The sequence below is a fragment of the Lytechinus variegatus genome, chromosome 4, assembly GCF_018143015.1.
Source record: "Lytechinus variegatus isolate NC3 chromosome 4, Lvar_3.0, whole genome shotgun sequence".
Classification (NCBI taxonomy): Eukaryota; Metazoa; Echinodermata; class Echinoidea; order Temnopleuroida; family Toxopneustidae; genus Lytechinus; species Lytechinus variegatus.
Window position 1 is genome coordinate 10,624,066 of NC_054743.1, and position 18,467 is coordinate 10,642,532.

The 18,467-nt window shown below is 35.9% G+C and overlaps 1 protein-coding gene across 1 annotated transcript in view; it reads right to left on the reverse strand.

The window, feature by feature from the left end:
- Positions 1-208: 208 nt before the first annotated feature.
- The window catches only part of LOC121412479 (cytoplasmic tRNA 2-thiolation protein 1-like), a 43,537-nt gene continuing 25,278 nt past the window's right edge, over positions 209-18,467 (reverse strand). The window contains exons 2-11 of the mRNA XM_041605292.1: positions 11,372-11,694; positions 10,656-10,774; positions 9,873-9,929; positions 8,780-8,837; positions 8,356-8,475; positions 7,343-7,392; positions 5,288-5,477; positions 4,319-4,466; positions 3,338-3,374; positions 209-1,900 (exon numbers count right to left, since the gene is read on the reverse strand). Coding sequence (XP_041461226.1) covers positions 1,754-1,900; positions 3,338-3,374; positions 4,319-4,466; positions 5,288-5,477; positions 7,343-7,392; positions 8,356-8,475; positions 8,780-8,837; positions 9,873-9,929; positions 10,656-10,774; positions 11,372-11,694 — 1,249 coding nt within the window. The 3' untranslated portion in view covers positions 209-1,753. The remainder of the gene's footprint in view (positions 1,901-3,337; positions 3,375-4,318; positions 4,467-5,287; positions 5,478-7,342; positions 7,393-8,355; positions 8,476-8,779; positions 8,838-9,872; positions 9,930-10,655; positions 10,775-11,371; positions 11,695-18,467) is intronic.

Sequence of the window (18,467 nt, forward strand, 5' to 3'; positions counted from 1 at the left end):
ACAGCAATGAAGATCCAAACTACTATCGGCCGTGCCTTCACTGTAAAATGTTCGACGAGACACTTAAATATTCTGAAAACCTTCCAGAATTGAAGCCCAGAGGACACCAGCTCAAATTTCATAAGAGAATTAATCCAATGATTAATGACAAAGCTCCACGGGAGTTTGCAAGATTCCAGGTAGGGATAGGATAAAATTTTGGATTAAAATACGCAAGTTTTTCAACCTATAATAGTGAACCTTTCGTTCACCTCTTAAAGACAGTTCGATTGAATAGAGGGGATGTCACACTCAATTTGTTTTATGACGTGTGGAAACGAAAAATGAATTACCCTCAATACCCAAACTCAACAAGTCACAACAAAGTGTACGTAAAAAAAAATTGCAAGAAACTTAATGAAAAAGATGTTGCGAGCTTTGTTTGCTTTGAAGGGATGGCAGTTCATGGCACCAACACTACAATGTGAATTGATAAAAAGATAGTGTTCGTAAGAACTACAACACTTGACCATAAAGCGTACATACATCTGAAAATTTTTACCTACTAAAACATCTACACCACTGATATACATGTATAAACCCCCACAACGGGAGAAGATCTGGTGAAAAATCCTCGTCCATGGATCTTGCAGTACGACATTCCTTTTGTCTGTAGGTACTCTAAGTTGGACCGAGAAAACTTTGAAATTCTAATGAAGGAATGGTCTGCACAATACCCAGAGGATAAATTTAAACTCATCTTACCCTCAGCTGGTTCTTAAGGCCAAGAAGAAATTAATTCAGAGGCATAATGAAGAATAAATAGCACCCATCTGATGGGACACACTTTTTTCTTTTGTCATCAGACAAAATAAAACACCACTTACTACAACGGTTGGGATTGATGGAGAATAAACTTTACAACTTTTTTTCTCTTCATTATTTCAAGAGATTTAATTTAAAAAAATAAAAGTTAGCGCTTATCCCAGAGTGTGATGCTTTACAATTCTTCTTTTGCTATCAAACAAAATTTCAATGACACATCTTGCAACAAAAGGTTTTAATGGAGAATAAATTCTCAACGTTTTTCTATTTATTATTTTGTGAGATTCCATAAAAACGGATACTACAGATTGTATTCTTCTTTATTCTTTTTTTCAATTTCTTTTTTCCCCCAACTATTCTCTTTCTTTTTTCCCCCAACATGTGAAATGCATGTATCAAAAGTTGTTTCAAGTTCACTCTGTACTGCTTGCGTTTTTGTCTCGCCTGCAGCAAAGCGAGACCATAGCCGCTACTTCTTTGGTAGCGGCGTAATCAACATTGAGCCTCAGAATACCATTCAGCTCAACAAATGGCGGGTTGCAAATTAAAAAAAAAATAGAATATACAGTTTTGTACGATTGTTGTGAAAGAGGATATTATACATTTATAATTTTTCCTACCAGAAAAATAAGGCATTCATTTTTATATCAACTTTTATTTAACTTTTCTTCAGATAGTGGGAGAAATCATAGCAAGATAAATATTCATAAGCATGTAAAAGAAATATTCCTGCTAAGTACTAGCAACATTATTATCTATTTCATTGTTTAAATAAAAGCCCAGTTAAACCTAATTCAATAAAGAGCCCTCACTGGAAACAGGAGGATACAATTCTCTTAAAGGCACCACAAATGATTCGTATTTGGTCTCAACCCACGTATGCAGCCACTCAGTCCCGATACATTAAAAAAATATATATTTTTATTATGATGATTAGAACCTGAGCCTGTCAGAAGTCGACAACCTGCTTCACTTCAGCAGTATTTGATGATAATGACGACGATGATGTTGCTACCGATAAAGATGAAGACATTGGTAGGTGGGATGAAGAGGGCTTTGATGAGCCTCCTGATGCCTTGTGATCAACAGCATCCAACTATTTATAAAAAGAACAAGAAATCATTCAGAGTGAGAGATTGGTACATAGATTAGAACTTACGTTTTCATAGGCCAGTATTCTGAAGTCGGGTTTAACTTAGACCATGGTCTAACTTTGTGCTAAAACTATGGGAAGCCAAAAAGTGTCAAAAATTTTATTAAATTCTATGGTTCTTATGTTTACTGTGCTCTATCCTGATTCATCAATGATGAAGACAATCACATACTTATACTTCCTAGACAATTATGAATGATTTAAGAGCCAAATGAGCTGAAACATGATACATGTATCTCTACTGTTAGTGATTTATGTAACGATTGACTATCCATACTTAAACCACAACTTTAAACCTGAGTTTAAGTTAAACCCGACTTCAGAATACGGGCCATGGGGTTCCATCATATTTACTCCAGCAAAACAATTGCCCTGCTATAAATTCAATACACTAATTAAATGACTAGCTTCAACCCCAGATTAAACAGCATACCCTATCCTAAACCAAATCCTTAAAGCTAAATTACAGTAGTTGCAGTAAAACACCGATTTCATGAGAAAGTCTGTAAACCAAGGTTAAGTTTATCATCGTTGATCTAGATCTGGTAGTTACATAAACTGAACTTTGTGAAATCATAAAATCTAAGCTGAAAAACAATCACATTGAAGTTCGCAAACACAGATAGGCACACGTGGGACAGTGTATATTAAATTGCTGGAATAAAGACCCGACGGAAGTGCGTGAATCCGCCCTTATTTTGTTTATTTCTCAGCAATTACACAATTTCTTCCAGAATCCTTCGGCACATATTTTTTATTCATATAAACAGACACTGGGATGGTCATTACATTGGATTTTGTAAAGTCACTTGGAGATCGTTACCACAACTGTAATTTATCTTTAAGCTAACATAAAATGCTATTGCAACCCTAGCTCTAACCCTACATCTCAGATAAAATAAAGCCCAGAGCAATCATTGAAGAAGCAAATGTGTCACCATCCATAGGCTTGCTAAGAAAGGATGTGTATAATAATTTGGCAAGGCCCAGGTTCACCAAATAACAAAAGAATATAAAATCAAGCAGCAAACGAGGGTCGTGGGTTCAAATCTCTGCCATGGCGTAATTTCCTTTGGCAAGAAATTTATCCACACTGTGCTGCACTCAACCCAGGTGAGGTGAATGGGTACCTGGCAGGAATTTAGTCCTTGAAATGCATGTGCGCTGTAATCTAAGTATTTGCAGCTGCCAAGCTACAGCTGGGGTAATAATATCCAAGTCCTATGGAAGAGCATAGAGGTATTATTCATAATTGTGATATGCGCTATACAAGAACTATTTTATTATTTTATATTATTTTATTGTATTTTATTATTATTATTCGATACAAATTAATTACAGGAAAATACATGTGTTGCATATAAATCAATTCAAACTTACTCTCTGTCTCGCCTTGTGTGGTTTACCGATTCCAAGCCTAAAGAGAGAGATGAAAAGATACGCAGAAAGAAAGAGAGATAGCTTTTGCAATATAGTCACTTTTATCTTGTATCAAATATATAAATTTACAAACCTGAATGGCGAGAGAACTTGTGTATTAACCCTATCTAGGCCGGGGTATTTTGGGAGTACATGTGGCCGGGGGCCTCCCAGGCCCCCCTTGAGATCTCGGCCGTTGACCGCGCGATCGCGCCGAAAATTGGCACGAAGATTGTCTGGGATATAATCTAATTGTATAGTAATTTATTTCATGCGAATTGTTATTACGTTATTATGCTAATTTATGCGTAATTCGTATGCAAAATCATACTTTTTCCTCTAACTCCATAAATAAAGCTCCAAATTTTCTAATTTTTGCCTAAAACTCTTTGTGGTGTTCTAAGCAAGTCTACATGAAAAAATTGTGATATCAAATCACAATTTTGTGATTTCAAGTTAAGGCTTTCAAGTTCAAGCCCCCTCCCCCAGCCTAGATAGGGTTAAGTCATTCAGTCCCTTCACAATGATGTCATAATTCCTGCAATTTTTCATCCATTCCTCATGCAATTTTTTATCCATATTTATCTTTCCCCTGCACAATCGCCCAGACCACTGACACTACAAGTAAAACCTCAACATGTATTCCTGTAACATGTATGTATGCAGAAACCAACAGACCACCCTTGCTCAGCTGCGTGCAATTTTGCATTCAAATTCATGTTTGTCAAATGACAATGATCTTTTTTAGGAGTCATATAAAACAAAGAACAAATAAATTTTTCATTTGCACCTTCAACAGAATACTTGATTCAGTGAAAAATGAAATGATCCACTGCACTAATAAATATCCATTTTTTTTGTAATATTGTATACTAACATAAACTGTTAATTCAACTTCAGTCTAGTTGACATTATATCCATAGTATTTCCAAGAGAACTTACTTTGGCAGGCCTTTATTGAGTCCTTCTAAGAGTGTACAAGCCTTACAAACCGGTTGGCTGGAGATGTAAGCACATCTTGAGCAGGTTCCTTGAGTAGGCATTTTAACATCCTTTTTGATGGATAGACTCTCTCCAGAATGAATGATATCTAGATGCATCACAAAGAGAATTAAATGTTGTCATTTTTAACATGGTTGAAAATAGACTTCCTGGTATTGTTGATAGTATCTTTCATGACATGAAGCCCTGATCAGATGATATAGAACAATCGAGGTTGATAAATATTTTATTACAAATTCAACATTTCTCATGTATTACATTTATAGAAATAATATAAGATACATTTCACAATTTCGTTCCAAGAACGAGGAAATGTTTCAATGACTATGGAATGCAAATGTGAAAAATCATCAGTCTTGCATTTTTTTTTAAATAAGAGAGTCTAGAACAAAATGAATTTATCATTGAAAGGAATAGTAATTGAAGTTCCAATATGAGCATCTTCTCTGTACCAGGATAATGTAAATAGCAAATTGGGATAAGTGAAAAGTCCATGGATAGCAATTAAGAAATAAGAAACATGATATACCTCACATTGACATCCCAAGTAGGGAGTAGAAAAATACTATCTCTGCCTGTCAGGATAAATACAAAATTGCATTTGACCGTGGGGGGGGGGGGGTTCATGTGCATCGTACATAAATATCAATAGGGTGCAAACAAATCAATGTGTTGGCTCAGTTGGTAGAGTGTCCAATTCACAACCGGGAAATCGGACGCTCTTCCAGCCTCAGATTTTATTTTCGAACAATAAAATAGATATTTTAACAATGGTTAATTATTTTCTAAAATAACAAAAACCACAAAGATTAATTTGATGAACAACTTAAAATCAATCAGTCAAGGAAGTGGCATGATTCCAGCTCTTGTTCTAGGCAACATTTACCCATATCAGACAAGAGAACTCACCAATGATGGATGTGGACCTGATCTTCTCAAGATCCTTCAGGTACGCCCTAGCATAACCTCGGTAAGCATTGGGAGAGTAGATACACTCCGTAGAGAAATAATCCAGCTTCTTGAAGTATGCATACATCACAATCTCTTTCTCATAGGTGTATTTGAATGGTTTACATCGGGGCAACGCTCCTTCTCCACCCTGTATGGAGATTTAAAAAAAAACAGATTCCTCAGGAATCCAGGAGATTTGGAGCAAAGTAACAAACTTAAAGCACAGATTACATGTAACATCTCAGACATGTAGGGGAAGGCGGGGTAAGTTGAGCATAGGGGCAAGTTGAGCCACCAGCCGCAGGCCAATAATGAATGAGTCAGACATTGTGGTGGTGTCATGTATTGATGACCCATAGCATAACCCCTAACCCCACCACATTGTTTTCAACTTTGAAACAAAAAGTAGTTTTTTAGAGAGAAAAATATGAATTTCAGCCAAAAAAGTAAAAAAGAGTGTGAAATAGATAAGTGCTTTATAAACACACACATCTTTAAATATAATTTGGACATGATAACATTTTAGTCCAGGTATGGATCTTCATTCTTGTCATAGTCTTTTATATGATGGATGCATAATAAATGTGTGGATACAAAATTATCGCACTAAGTTCGGACTGGGGTAAGTTGAGCCAAACAGCATGGGGCAAGTTGAGCCATGGTAATTCCTATGGTAATGTATCTTAAAAAACAAACAAACCATAAAAATCGATTGAAATGCTGGCTGAAAGGAGCAAATTTACATGACTGCTCTTTTCCTTTTAAAGGATGTTAGTATTTATAGAGAATTAGCAAGTGAAAAGACTTTAAACAAAAAATTGACATGCTGGTTCTCCCCTCATACATTTTGTACATAGTTTTTGTGGCTCAACTTACCCAGAAGGTGGCTCAAACTTACCCCATATATGGGGCAAGTTGAGCCATTTGACATCGTTTTTTTCAAAGGTCACGATGACTTTCAGTGTGGGGATAGAAAGTTGTATATAGGTGGAAAATATTTCAGAAGAATTAAATTTCAAGGCAAGGTACTTATTTCGACAAGATTATAAATCATATCAATTCTAACATGCAAAAAACAAAAACTGTCACAACTTACCCCACCTTCCCCTATATCTATTGTTTTTCTCAAACTTGCCAATACTTGGCAAACTCACCAACACTTGGCCATGAGCATCTTACAAATATTTGCCCTTATTTTCAGGTTTAAGCAAAATCTATTCAAAATTACAATTCTAAAAAAAATTGCATTTCCTTTGAGGCTAAAAAACAAAAATCCCTCTGACCATGTGTGATGTTCCTCTTTCTAATTTCTTCTTGCAGCCAGATTCAGTTGGGCTCATTAAGACATATTGATAAATAACATATTTTATAAAACGGGTTCAAGGATGTAGCCAATGGTGAGTGCGTATTCAAGTCACATGTTCATGCTTTAATTATGCGCAACCTTCCAGTCGTGCATTTTTCGTGCAGCACTGTGCATTTTTTGTGCAGCACTATGCAATTTTTGTGCAGCATTAGTTCCAGTAGCACGTAAAAACTGATACGCGTTCAGTTAAAAGAGGCTGGCCGGCTAGGATTTTGATGCGCTTACTTAGGCGCGCATAGTAGATACGCCTGTGATGTCATAATTGTTAGTCTTGTGATCTCTTCGTCTGTGCGATCGTACACAAGTTGGAGAGATTTGAACAAGATTTCCATGAAAAATTCTTTTTGCCGACCCGTTTTATAAAACAATTAATGCACATTTTAAGATTTGTGATGTTAGTGACGATGCGAGCAACTCTCGGGCATTCACAATATTATGCAAAAGCACTCGGCGCAAGCGCCTCTTGCTTTCACATAATTGTAAATACCCTCGAGTGTGCTGCATCGTCATAACACACTCATAAATGTGCATTAATTGTATAACAATATCCCATGAAATTGACCCCAAGGAACCAATTTATGAACTCGCAGAAAACCCAATAAACTTTGGAAAGATTATTTCAAAGGATTATGTTGCATTATACTTACTGTTATTATGTCTGTACATCTCCTCAGCCTTGCAATGTCACCTCTGAGGACTGAAACAAAAAAATCATTAGATGAACATGGTGAATTTCGCTCCATTAAAAAATGTGGAGCGTTGTGGCCCAGTGGATTAGTCTTCTGACTTTGAAACAGAGGGTCGTGGGTTCGAATCCCAGCCATGGCGTAATTTCCTTTAGCAGAAATTCATCTACCTTGTGCTGCACTCAACCCAGGTGAGGTGAATGGGTACCTGGCAGGAATTTATTCCTTGAAATGCCACTGTAAAAAAGGCTGCGGGGCTAAAGCTAGGTTAATAATATCAAAGTCCTTTGGAAGTGCATTGGGACGTTATGACATAATGTGATATGCGCTATACAAGAACTGTGTTATCATTATTATTATCATTATTATAATTACAGTTTCTTATATCATGCTTCGTACCTTTATACTCATTCCCCCATAAATATAAAGGCTCGGTTGGATACATGTACACCAATTTATAGTCACTGAAGAAAGGTCTACAGAACTATTAAGAAAAATTTCTTGTTGGCTCTGAATCAATCATGTTGAGCTTACAAGCAGTTTTATCATTATCTATGAAGTGTTCTAGCTAGACCCACTTTAGTTGTGGTCGCTATTTCACAGCATTACAATTTTTTTTCTGGCCGAGTTAGTGTTAATTATTACATCAATGTAATAACAATCTGAAATTGGCAAATCTCTGAAATTAAACTAATATTTATCAAATATAAGAATGAGTAATGTAAATTATGCAAATAAAACAAGACTAAAGATGAAAATGAAGGGAAATGCCATTCCTCTTTGCAAGGAGTAAAATTTTGAAACACATTTCATTTGAAACTAGAGGTGGATGGAAGCAGTGTTTTTCATGAGAGGTGGTCAAAATTCTTCTGTGCTGGTTGGGCATGACCACTGTTGTCCACTGTAGCTATAACACTGTCTATGGAAGGCGTTCAGCTGTCCAAAGAGGTGTTTCTCGACATGAATTAACTTACTGTTCATAAGAACTGTTTCAGCAATATCATCAGCATTGTGTCCTGTGACGATCTTGTCTGCATTCACAAGCATTGCACCTCGGTCTAAGGCCTGCCGTCTAAACACACCACAGAATGTACCTTAATAGAAACAATTCAGAAAAACATATTAACTCTTATAAGACACACACCTGCCAAACTTTAAATGAAAAAAAAAGAAACCCAGAATATTTTTAAACACATTTGACATCCTTTACATAGTGAAAATTTTTATACTGACATTTTCATAAGAGACATAAATTATTTATTAAACATGGAACTAAAAAAAATGATAGAAATATTTGAAAAGGAAATTTGTTCTTCTACTGTTGGTAAATTTCTAAGAGGCAACAATGGTCTAAAACTAATAATAGTAAGCAAAAATAAATTATTCACAGAAACTCACAATTGTTTTTCAAACCAATCTGCTTTACAATTGCATCCATTGTCCAGCCATATAACTCCTGTAATAGAGATATAACAGATCAGTGGGATGGGACTACAGTGGAAATATGACAAATAATGAAATAAAAACTGCACATGATTGTTAATGTAAATCATCAAAAAGACAACACTGAGTATTCATAAAAAATAGTTTTCGCGTTGTTTAGTAATAAAAGTGTGACATGTACTTGTACATAAATAGGCGTAATCCATACCTAATGAATCGTTTGTAATATTTAATTATAGAAATTGGTAGATGACATCGCAGGTGATGTGCATACAGATATTCAATGTGATAGCATGATCAGTGGCCAAGATATCCAAGGAGGATGTGATCTTGTCCCCCCCCCCCACCATCCTCTCCAGCCTAATTAGGCTAAAGGAATTAAAAGATTAAAGGAGAATGAAACCTTTGGAATAAAATAGCTTGTGTGAAAACAGAAAAATCAAAGAAACAGATCAACCAAAGTTTGAGAAAAATCGGACAAATAATAAGTTATGACAATTTGAATATTGCGATCACTATTAAAAGCTATGGAGATCCTCACATTGGCAATGCGACAAAGATGTGTGATATCACTTGTGAACAACTCTAGTATATATTTCATAAACTGCCTCTTTTATCACATCTATCAGTAGATCATGTATTCTTTCTGTAGGAGGGCATGTAATACAGATTTTTAAAGAATAAATCACAGATAAAGAGTTTTTATCACCAGAAGAAAAAGCAAAAGGAGACATATTGGGAATATTTCACAGCCCATCAAAAAGAAAGTTGTTCACATGTGACATCACAAATCCTCATCGCATTGCAAATGGGTGGATCTCCATAGCATTAGTGATTGCAATATTCAAATGCCCATAACTTTCTCATTATTTGTCCGAGTTTTCTCAAACTCTCTTTGTTCTTATTCTTTGATTTTTCTGTTTCGACACAAGCCTACTTGTTCCAAAGGTTTCATTCCCCTTTAAAAAGAAATACAACTTCATCAACTGATCTGATTGAAGATTATCAGTAGATCTTTTACATTTTGTTGATATCCCCATCCTCTTACCTCATATGAGACAATCTTCAAGGGTAAATCATACTGTTGTTGGTTCCTTTTCACAGTCTGAAGAAATAATGAATGATGAAGGAACAAAACTGTTAGAAACCAAATATGAAATTGATATCATATAGAAATCACAAAAACTCTTTGGAGCAAATTTCTTTATTTAAAATTGTAAGGCGCTTAGAAACTGTAAATACTGTATTAAGCATTATATAAAAGCTCCATATTATTGTTATTATCAGAAAATGACAAAGATAAAGTAGTTCATTGAATAAAATATTGTTAATGTAAACTAATCAATATATTTCTAAGTTAGATCTATATACCAGGGGTGTGAGTGATCACAAATAAAAAGATCTGAAAAAAGCTGGAGTATTGAAAAAGTCTGAAATAGAAAGAGCTCCCATACTTTTTGTAGAGGAAAGCCAAATACACGCTGAAATTCAGCTGAAAATCAAAACAACAAAAAAATCTGAACTCTCACACCCCTGCTATATACATACATGGCTCTCAGGTAAAGCAGATATTTTAACCCGAATAGATAATATGAAATTCCAGAATATATCAATAAAATAAAGATTCATGAAGCAGTACAGGCCAGCTACTACAAAGCACAACTTTGAACACTTTCATTAAACCATGGGTAAGAGAGAAACCATTGAATTCATCGTAGCTGAACAATTCTTTCAACCCTCCCCATTCAGGATGTGGTTTATGCCAACCACAGAATAGCATAATGTAACTTTGGACTCTTCCATTTACCAGAATGGGTAAGATTTTTATTACCTCCAGTGAGTCATCTCTGTATCCTGTAATTCCTTCATCAACAGAGAGTAGAACCAGATCAAGACCGTAGTCATATCTTTCATTGAGTAGCTTCAACACGTAAGCTAATACTGTGGAATCTGATCACAAATAAAAAATACAATGAATGATAAATATCTACTTTACTTTGTGAGCATACTTGAAATTACAGTCAAGATAAATTATGTACCTGTGTAATTGTGTATTGATAGAATGTCACAAACAGCCTAGAAACCAATGAACTAAGAAAACAATTAGAACCATTTCCTGCATTTATCATGGGCATTTAAAAACAATGATACGATGGAAACACAAATATATAATGGCATCAGACATGCTTAAACAGAGCTGCCAACCTGAAGAAGAACATTTCAGTATTTTTAAAGCTGAAAATCAGTATTTTGATGATGACATCAGTATTTTCAATGAAATACCATAACACATAAAACAGAAACTTTAGAAATCAGTATTTTGCATGAAACCATCAGTAGTATTCTTATGAAAATCCGTACTACTTGGCAGCTCTGCTTAAACCTTTTGAGATAAAGATGCAGTCTGAGAAAACTTGTGATACAAAGCGCATTATCAACCAGTCAGGTATTTGATCTTTAGTGAAAAATGGAATTTAAAAAAAAAAGAAAATGGCAAAAAAGCCAGACTGAATAGTGAAAAAAGAATGATCCATTAATAGTTACTACCTTTGCCTCCCGATGCTCCGACAGCTACTCTTTCCCCTCTGGTGAATAGCTTCCCTGTTGTAATGGTGTGATGGATCTCACTCTCAAAGGCAGCGTAAAAACAATCCTTGCACAAAGCATCTCCCTGGAAAAAGAAAAGCAAAGAAAAACATTGATCACGAAATTTGATATGCTGATTGATTCGTGAAGGATGTCGTGATGCTTTATGAAATTGAAAGTGTTCATGGTTTACTCTTGAAATGTTATCACATGCAATGACAGCATGTAGGGCCCCAAAGATTAAAAATTTAAAAAAAACTTCTGCAAAATTGGAAAGCGGGCATCTGGATTGGAAATTGTTTATTCCTTGGTGGGACTCTTCTCCCTATGAAAAACATAACCTAACGCACAGGCTCAGTGTGTCCTATTAAAGCAAACACTTTTGAAGTTTCTCATTACCGGTAATCCTGAATGCTTGCAAAATTTTACAAATGGAATATGGATAAAGCTCAAGAGAAAAATAATGCTATTCCTGAATAAAAGCTGTTGAACTTCAGCTAATCATTACACACTTAAAATTGGCAATGGCAACGCAATGAAAATAACAAAATCATTGTTTAAAATGCAAACTTGCCATTTTTCAGTAAGTGTATCTCATCATTAATTGTGACCCGTGTCACATCCATATCAATTTCTTTTTTAATGAAAATAAAAAGAAAATTAATGATTGCTGCCCATTTGAAGAGCAAAATGGGATAAATTTTAAACTTTTGATAAGAAATTATGTATCTTTATGTGTTTAAGAGAAATATTTTTGTATCTAGATGCAAAGGATGATCATACATATAAAAAAAGTACCCTATATGTAAAAAATCATGCTACTGACAGCCAAATGAAAGGAAATTTAACTCCTATCAAACATACATGTATGTATATCAAACATACAGTGTTACTGTAAATAACATTTTCAATTGCCCATAATAACTCTAAACAAAAAAAGAAGATTTGCTCAAGGATAAAAAAAGAGGGAAAAAAGAGGTCCACAGGAAATGTCTGCCCCTCCCAAAATACACACAAAAAAAACATAATGAAAATTAAATGAATGATTAGGAGAAATGTGTTCCAAAATATGAAATAAGCATCGATCAGCCAACCAGGGGCAACCCAGCAAACTGTTTACTCTGAACCCACTTCTAACTCAATTCCCCAAACTACCACACCGTATGTCAACGTTCCTACTCCATTCACCCCCAACAATAGGCTAAAGGAATCGTGGCTCCCGGCATTCAAAATGGAAGGATAGCAAATTGACTAATTTGGTATTTTCATTCAATTGCTGGGTGCCATATTTGTTTCTCTTTCCCCTCTTTTCCGTTCCTTTTGTAGAAGACTGATTGGAACCTCTTTAGCCTGTAAAATTTGATCTACACTTGTCAATAATTTGAAGCCTGTATGGTAGGAGCCTTAAGGGTGTATTCGTCTGATATATGCAGTCAATATATCATCCAGTTCCTTAGAGCACCTAGCACTTGAAAACTGTGTTTCCATCCCCCCAAAAGGAATGATGCAATTTTAAGATATTCTAGAAATGATTCTAATCGTTTTAGATGAGATTTTAGCGCGTAACAGCTGCACTGCTAAAGCCAGGGTAATTATGCTGCATATACTGTAGAGCGCTGTATAGAGAATTCTATAGTAAAGCTGTATAGAGACAGCCATAGTAAGGTACCATTGGGATCAATACAATGGAAATTTTTTTCACCAAAACTAGCCGAAAACAGTAACGATCAATTTTTACCCTCAAAAGCCGGAAACCAAACTTCAAATTAGCTGGGCCTCTGATCATCCATGACAATGAAAATAGTTTTTAATTTAGGAGAGACACGCTTTCCTTCCTCCACCCGGTTTCCCCCCTGACGGGCGTCAACATCACCCTATCCATATGGACACCCACCCCCGGACCTGTGGCACAACCGGCTTCCAATCTGGTGGTCTATTCATATCCATTGATGGCCTCCAAAACCCCTAGAATATCAACCCTTACTATATCAATACTTTTACAATGTAGAAAGTACAACAAATGATTTTCTTTTTCTTTAAATTCAACTTTTCTCCATCCCTGGGTCGATAAAACTTGAAATCATAGGTGTCCTTTCAAAGATGGCACAAGGCTTTCATAGTAGAGTTTGGCTTTAATTTTACGATTGATTGCATTATTTTGTTCACTAAACTACACAAATTGAAATGTGTGATCATTGGTGAAATTTGTGTTAAAAAGCCCTTGAAATATATACAGTACTGCAGTTAAGCAGATCTACTGTATCAGAACATTTGTATTGCATATCAACATTACAGATATGTTCTTATTACTGTACCAGCTTGTGTTAATATTCGAAATTTGGGTTTGCTTTATACTTTGTTATCATGTCTTGAAATGCGGTCAGGAAAAACCTTTATAAAGTTGTCATTAACAGAATAGTTTTCACAAAAATACCCCCCCCCCCCATTGGCACTACAACCCTTCCCAGTTCAGTCACTGTTTTCTTTCTAAGATTATCTTTAACATGTGAACAGGGGTCCATTCAGAACCATCTACCAGCATGGTCGCCTGCCAGAAATCTGGTGGCAATATTCGATACTCATACAATAGCAGTTAGACAGACATGTAACAGGAGAGGAGTTCTATAACCGCCGTTGGCGACCATTAGGGCCTAGCTTTTCTCGTCTAGATTTGATTCTCGTTAAGAACTGCACTGCATCCACTCAATTTATCTTGAGGGCAGTTTCAGTGAATACTGGAAGTTCAATATGTCTTGACAATATCACACTGGCATTGCATGATTTTGAATTTGATAGTGAGCATATTCCACCCTATCACTACATGTATATAAGAGAAAAGGAGTTTTTCTACAGGCAGTGTGTACATGTGTATTGCTCATTATTCCAAGGCGCTACATGTACATGTAAATGCACATTCATGATTACAGACCTAAACTGTATAGTTTCAAATCTGACTTTTATTTTGTTGAGGCTGGTTGCACAGGTTGATTTGATTGTCCATCTACATGTATAAAGGTAGACCAAAAGCATCAGTCTACTGTACTCTTAATAGTGGACGTACATTTACATGTACATGTCAAGTTGGGCCTAAGAGAATGAAATTCTTTAAGATTTTGTTTTCCTTTTTTATGAGCAAAGGAAATCAGCAAGGAAAGAAACTTTCTTGTCAGAAATGGAAAATAAGGAGAGATCTATTCAGAAATAGAAGAGAAATTGGATGCTATACACAGACAATAGTGATGTACATGTATGGGTAGAAGAAATGAGATGTGAAGAACATACATTTCTATGTAGTAGAAATGGAGGGCAAAGAGATTTCTGCAAGAAAAAAACAAGAAAAAGATTATAGAATGAAGAGAAGAATGACACACCAGTAATATACTCTCAGAAATTCAAATCATATCAAAGGCCTACATGTAACCCCTCACCCTTCATCAGTATGAAAGTTGTGGAGACTTTGCTTGATGACTGACAGGGCAAGGTAGCACATCAAGGGGCCAACTCCAATATTTTGTCTTTATAATCTCAAACGAGAATCAATCAAGAGAGATGATGTCCTGCTGTTACATTTGCATAGACCATAACCATAAACAAATCATGCACATATGTTGACACACGTCAAGATATGCCCATTGGAGCGTGTGTGGGGTGAGTCAACATCGCTTCGTCTCAAGTTGGGAGAAAATTGAGATCTCCCCATCCCATCTGCTTGAACCCCCCCCCCCTCCTTCACCAAGCCCACCTCTTTCTCTCTCTCTCCATCACTTCACTCGTTGTCTTCTTTCCTTTCCTTCATGCATCCCTCCGGGCCCTGTTACATTAACGTTTATGGTAACTTTGCTGTCCAATGGTAACTCCATGGAAACGCTATCAACAGCCAATTAGAATCAGGGATTCCATGCAAGTTATCAATGCATGGCAAAGTTACCACAATAGTAATTTTTAAGCAACAGGGCCCCGATATATCAATGAATGCTTTTAATTCTTTCCCTGAAGGCACACATTATCTTCATCTTTCAAAATGTTCTGCCGTTTCTTTTCCTCTTTACACCTCTCCCCTCCCCCTTCAACCCAATTCTCTCCCTCACAAATAGGTTTTCTTCCCCTCTCATTCTCTGACTCTCTATCTCTAGATAGACAGATAAACGGTTTATTAATTAAATCAAGACATCATCGCGGCTAAGGCCGAATTGCGATGTATTACAAGGTAATAATTATTAAGAAAATATTCAAACAGTAACATAGATAATTACAAAATAAATATTACGGATAAAGTATTGTATTGAAACTAATTGTGTAGTGGAATTCTAGAAAGAATTATTAACTTTAAGTGAGTTGTTTGTCTAGGAAATGAAAAGTGTGTATGCCATTGTAGTATTCAACTATAATAAAATCAGAAATAATCAACAAATTAACGGGAAACATTAAACAAATTGGCAAGAGGTATTTCATATGACGAAAACATATTAAATACCATTTCAACTTAAGGTCTGCAAATATAAAAGAAAAAGAAAAAAACAGATAAATTGATAAAATATTTCCACAGTATTCAAGATACTTTCTTTTTCAACAGTAATGTATTCTCACTGCACAAACTACTAGTACATACATGTACGGTGTAAACACATTACATATTTTGCCAGTCTCTTCCATTGGAGTCCCATGAAAAATTGTCAACATACAGTACATGTACATACATTGTAGACCAATTTGAATGATTTACAGAGAAAATAAAAGTGGATTTAATCTAGATCTGATATTACCAAGAATATGCACAATCAATGAAAGTGGAAAACGTAACAAGCAATCTCAAACAAAAACACCGTGCAGTACTTTATTTCTAGTTTCCTCACTATAGTATACAGGAATTATATGGGATTGTACACTGTAACAAGTGGAATGCCTCTGGCCGTCTCACCTGCATCACGCAGTTCAATATAGCAGCAGTGCTGACTTTGAAAACTATTCTAACTCGCACAAGATGTTTAGTGATACATGGTTACTCTTATGTCCACTTTTTATGAACTAGACCAATAAACTTACAGAGATATGATGGTTATTCAACAAAAAAACCCAACATGGCCAAAGTTGATTGACCTTACATGACCTTTGACCTTGATCATGTGACCTGAAACTCGCACAGGATGTTCAGTGATACTTGATTACTCTTATGTACAAGTTTCATGAATCAGATCCATAAACTTTCAAAGTTATGATGGTAATTCAACAGATAACCCAATTCGGCCAAAGTTCATTGACCTTTGACCTTGGTCATATGACCTGAAACGCGCACAGGATGTTCAGTGATACTTGATTACTTTAATGTCCAAGTTTAATGAACTAGATCAATAAACTTTCAAAGTTATGATGGTAATTCAACAGATACCCACAATTCGGCCAAAGTTCATTGACCCTAAATGACCTTTGACCTTAATCATGAGACCTGAAACTTGCACAAAATGTTCAGTGATGCTTGGTTACTATTATGTCCAAGTTTCATGAATCAGATCCATAAACTTTCAAAGTTATGATGGGAATTCAACAGATATCCCCAATTCGGCCAAAGTTCATTGACCCTAAATGACCTTTGACCTTGGTCATGTGACGTGAAACTCATGCAGGATGTTCAGTGATACTTGATTAACCTTATGTCCAAGTTTCATGAACTAGGTCCATATATTTTCTAAGTTATGATGACATTTCAAAAACTTAACCTCAGGTTAAGATTTCGATGTTGATTCCTCCAACATGGTCTAAGTTCATTGACCCTAAATGACCTTTGACCTTGGTCATGTGACATGAAACTCTAATAGGATCTTCAGTAATACTTGATTAACCTTATGGCCAAGTTTCATGAACTAGGTCCATATACTTTCTAAGTTATGATGTCATTTCAAAAACTTAACCTCAGGTTAAGATTTGATGTTGACGCCGCCGCCGCCGCCGCCGCCGCCGTCGGAAAAGCGGCGCCTATAGTCTCACTCTGCTATGCAGGTGAGACAAAAACTCTGGTGTTGATTTAACACCAACCCGGAATCTATATCTGTCCAGTGTCCACACCAGTGATGTGTTAAACAACACCAGTTTGGTTTTGGTCTAACACCAGATATGTGTTTTATATACAACACCAATTCGTATTAAAGGAAACCAAAACCTACATGTAAGAAGAGAAGTAATCTTATTGGAAAGAGTAAAATGAGAGGAACAATTTAAAACAAGTTTCATCAAAATCGGTTATAAAATAAGCAAGTTATGGGAGTTTGAAAACTCTTGTTGGACTTTCTATGGGCATCCTCAAATTGGCAAAAGTGCTTCAAAATGGCTGATTTTGTGGACAACTCTCCATTTGTTTTGTACACAAATTTTCAGATTTTCCTCCTTATCTTTCAAATTGCATCTTGCCTCCTTCTGAGCACTACATATGTCATAGGAAAATATAATCCACACCATATATGTCAAGGTCAGGAGGAGATAATGTGAAATATGTAAAAATAAAGGGGAAAATCTAAAACGAATGGAGAGTTGTCCACAAAATCAGCCATTTTGAAGCACGTTTGCCAATTTGAGGATCCACATATATTAAGTACAACAAGACTTTTTAATCGCCCATAACTTGCTTATTTCATAACCGATTTTGATGAAACTTTTTTTTTTACTTGTTCCTCTCAATTTACTCTTTCCAATAAGATTGCTTCTCTTCTTGGGTTTTGGTTTCCTTTAAAACAGCATCGGTTTGATTCCAAACTGGTGTGATTTCAGTACTTCTCTGGTGTGGACAGATGTACATGTACATGTAGATTCCGGGCTGGTGTTAAATGAACACCAGTTTTTGCAGTGTATATAAGAGTATGAACATGGTCATCAAATACTGAAATGATAGAGGGAGGTGTAACCTTCCATCATCTGTCATCTCATAGCTAACAACAAACGAATTGTGATTTAAGTCCTCCCGAATTTGCCCCTAATTATTTGCTCAAGGGCCAGTAGCCATTCTGCGGGTGTACACATCCACCAGCTGTTATGGTATTAGAGCGCCATGTCAGGCCTTTCAGGCGGC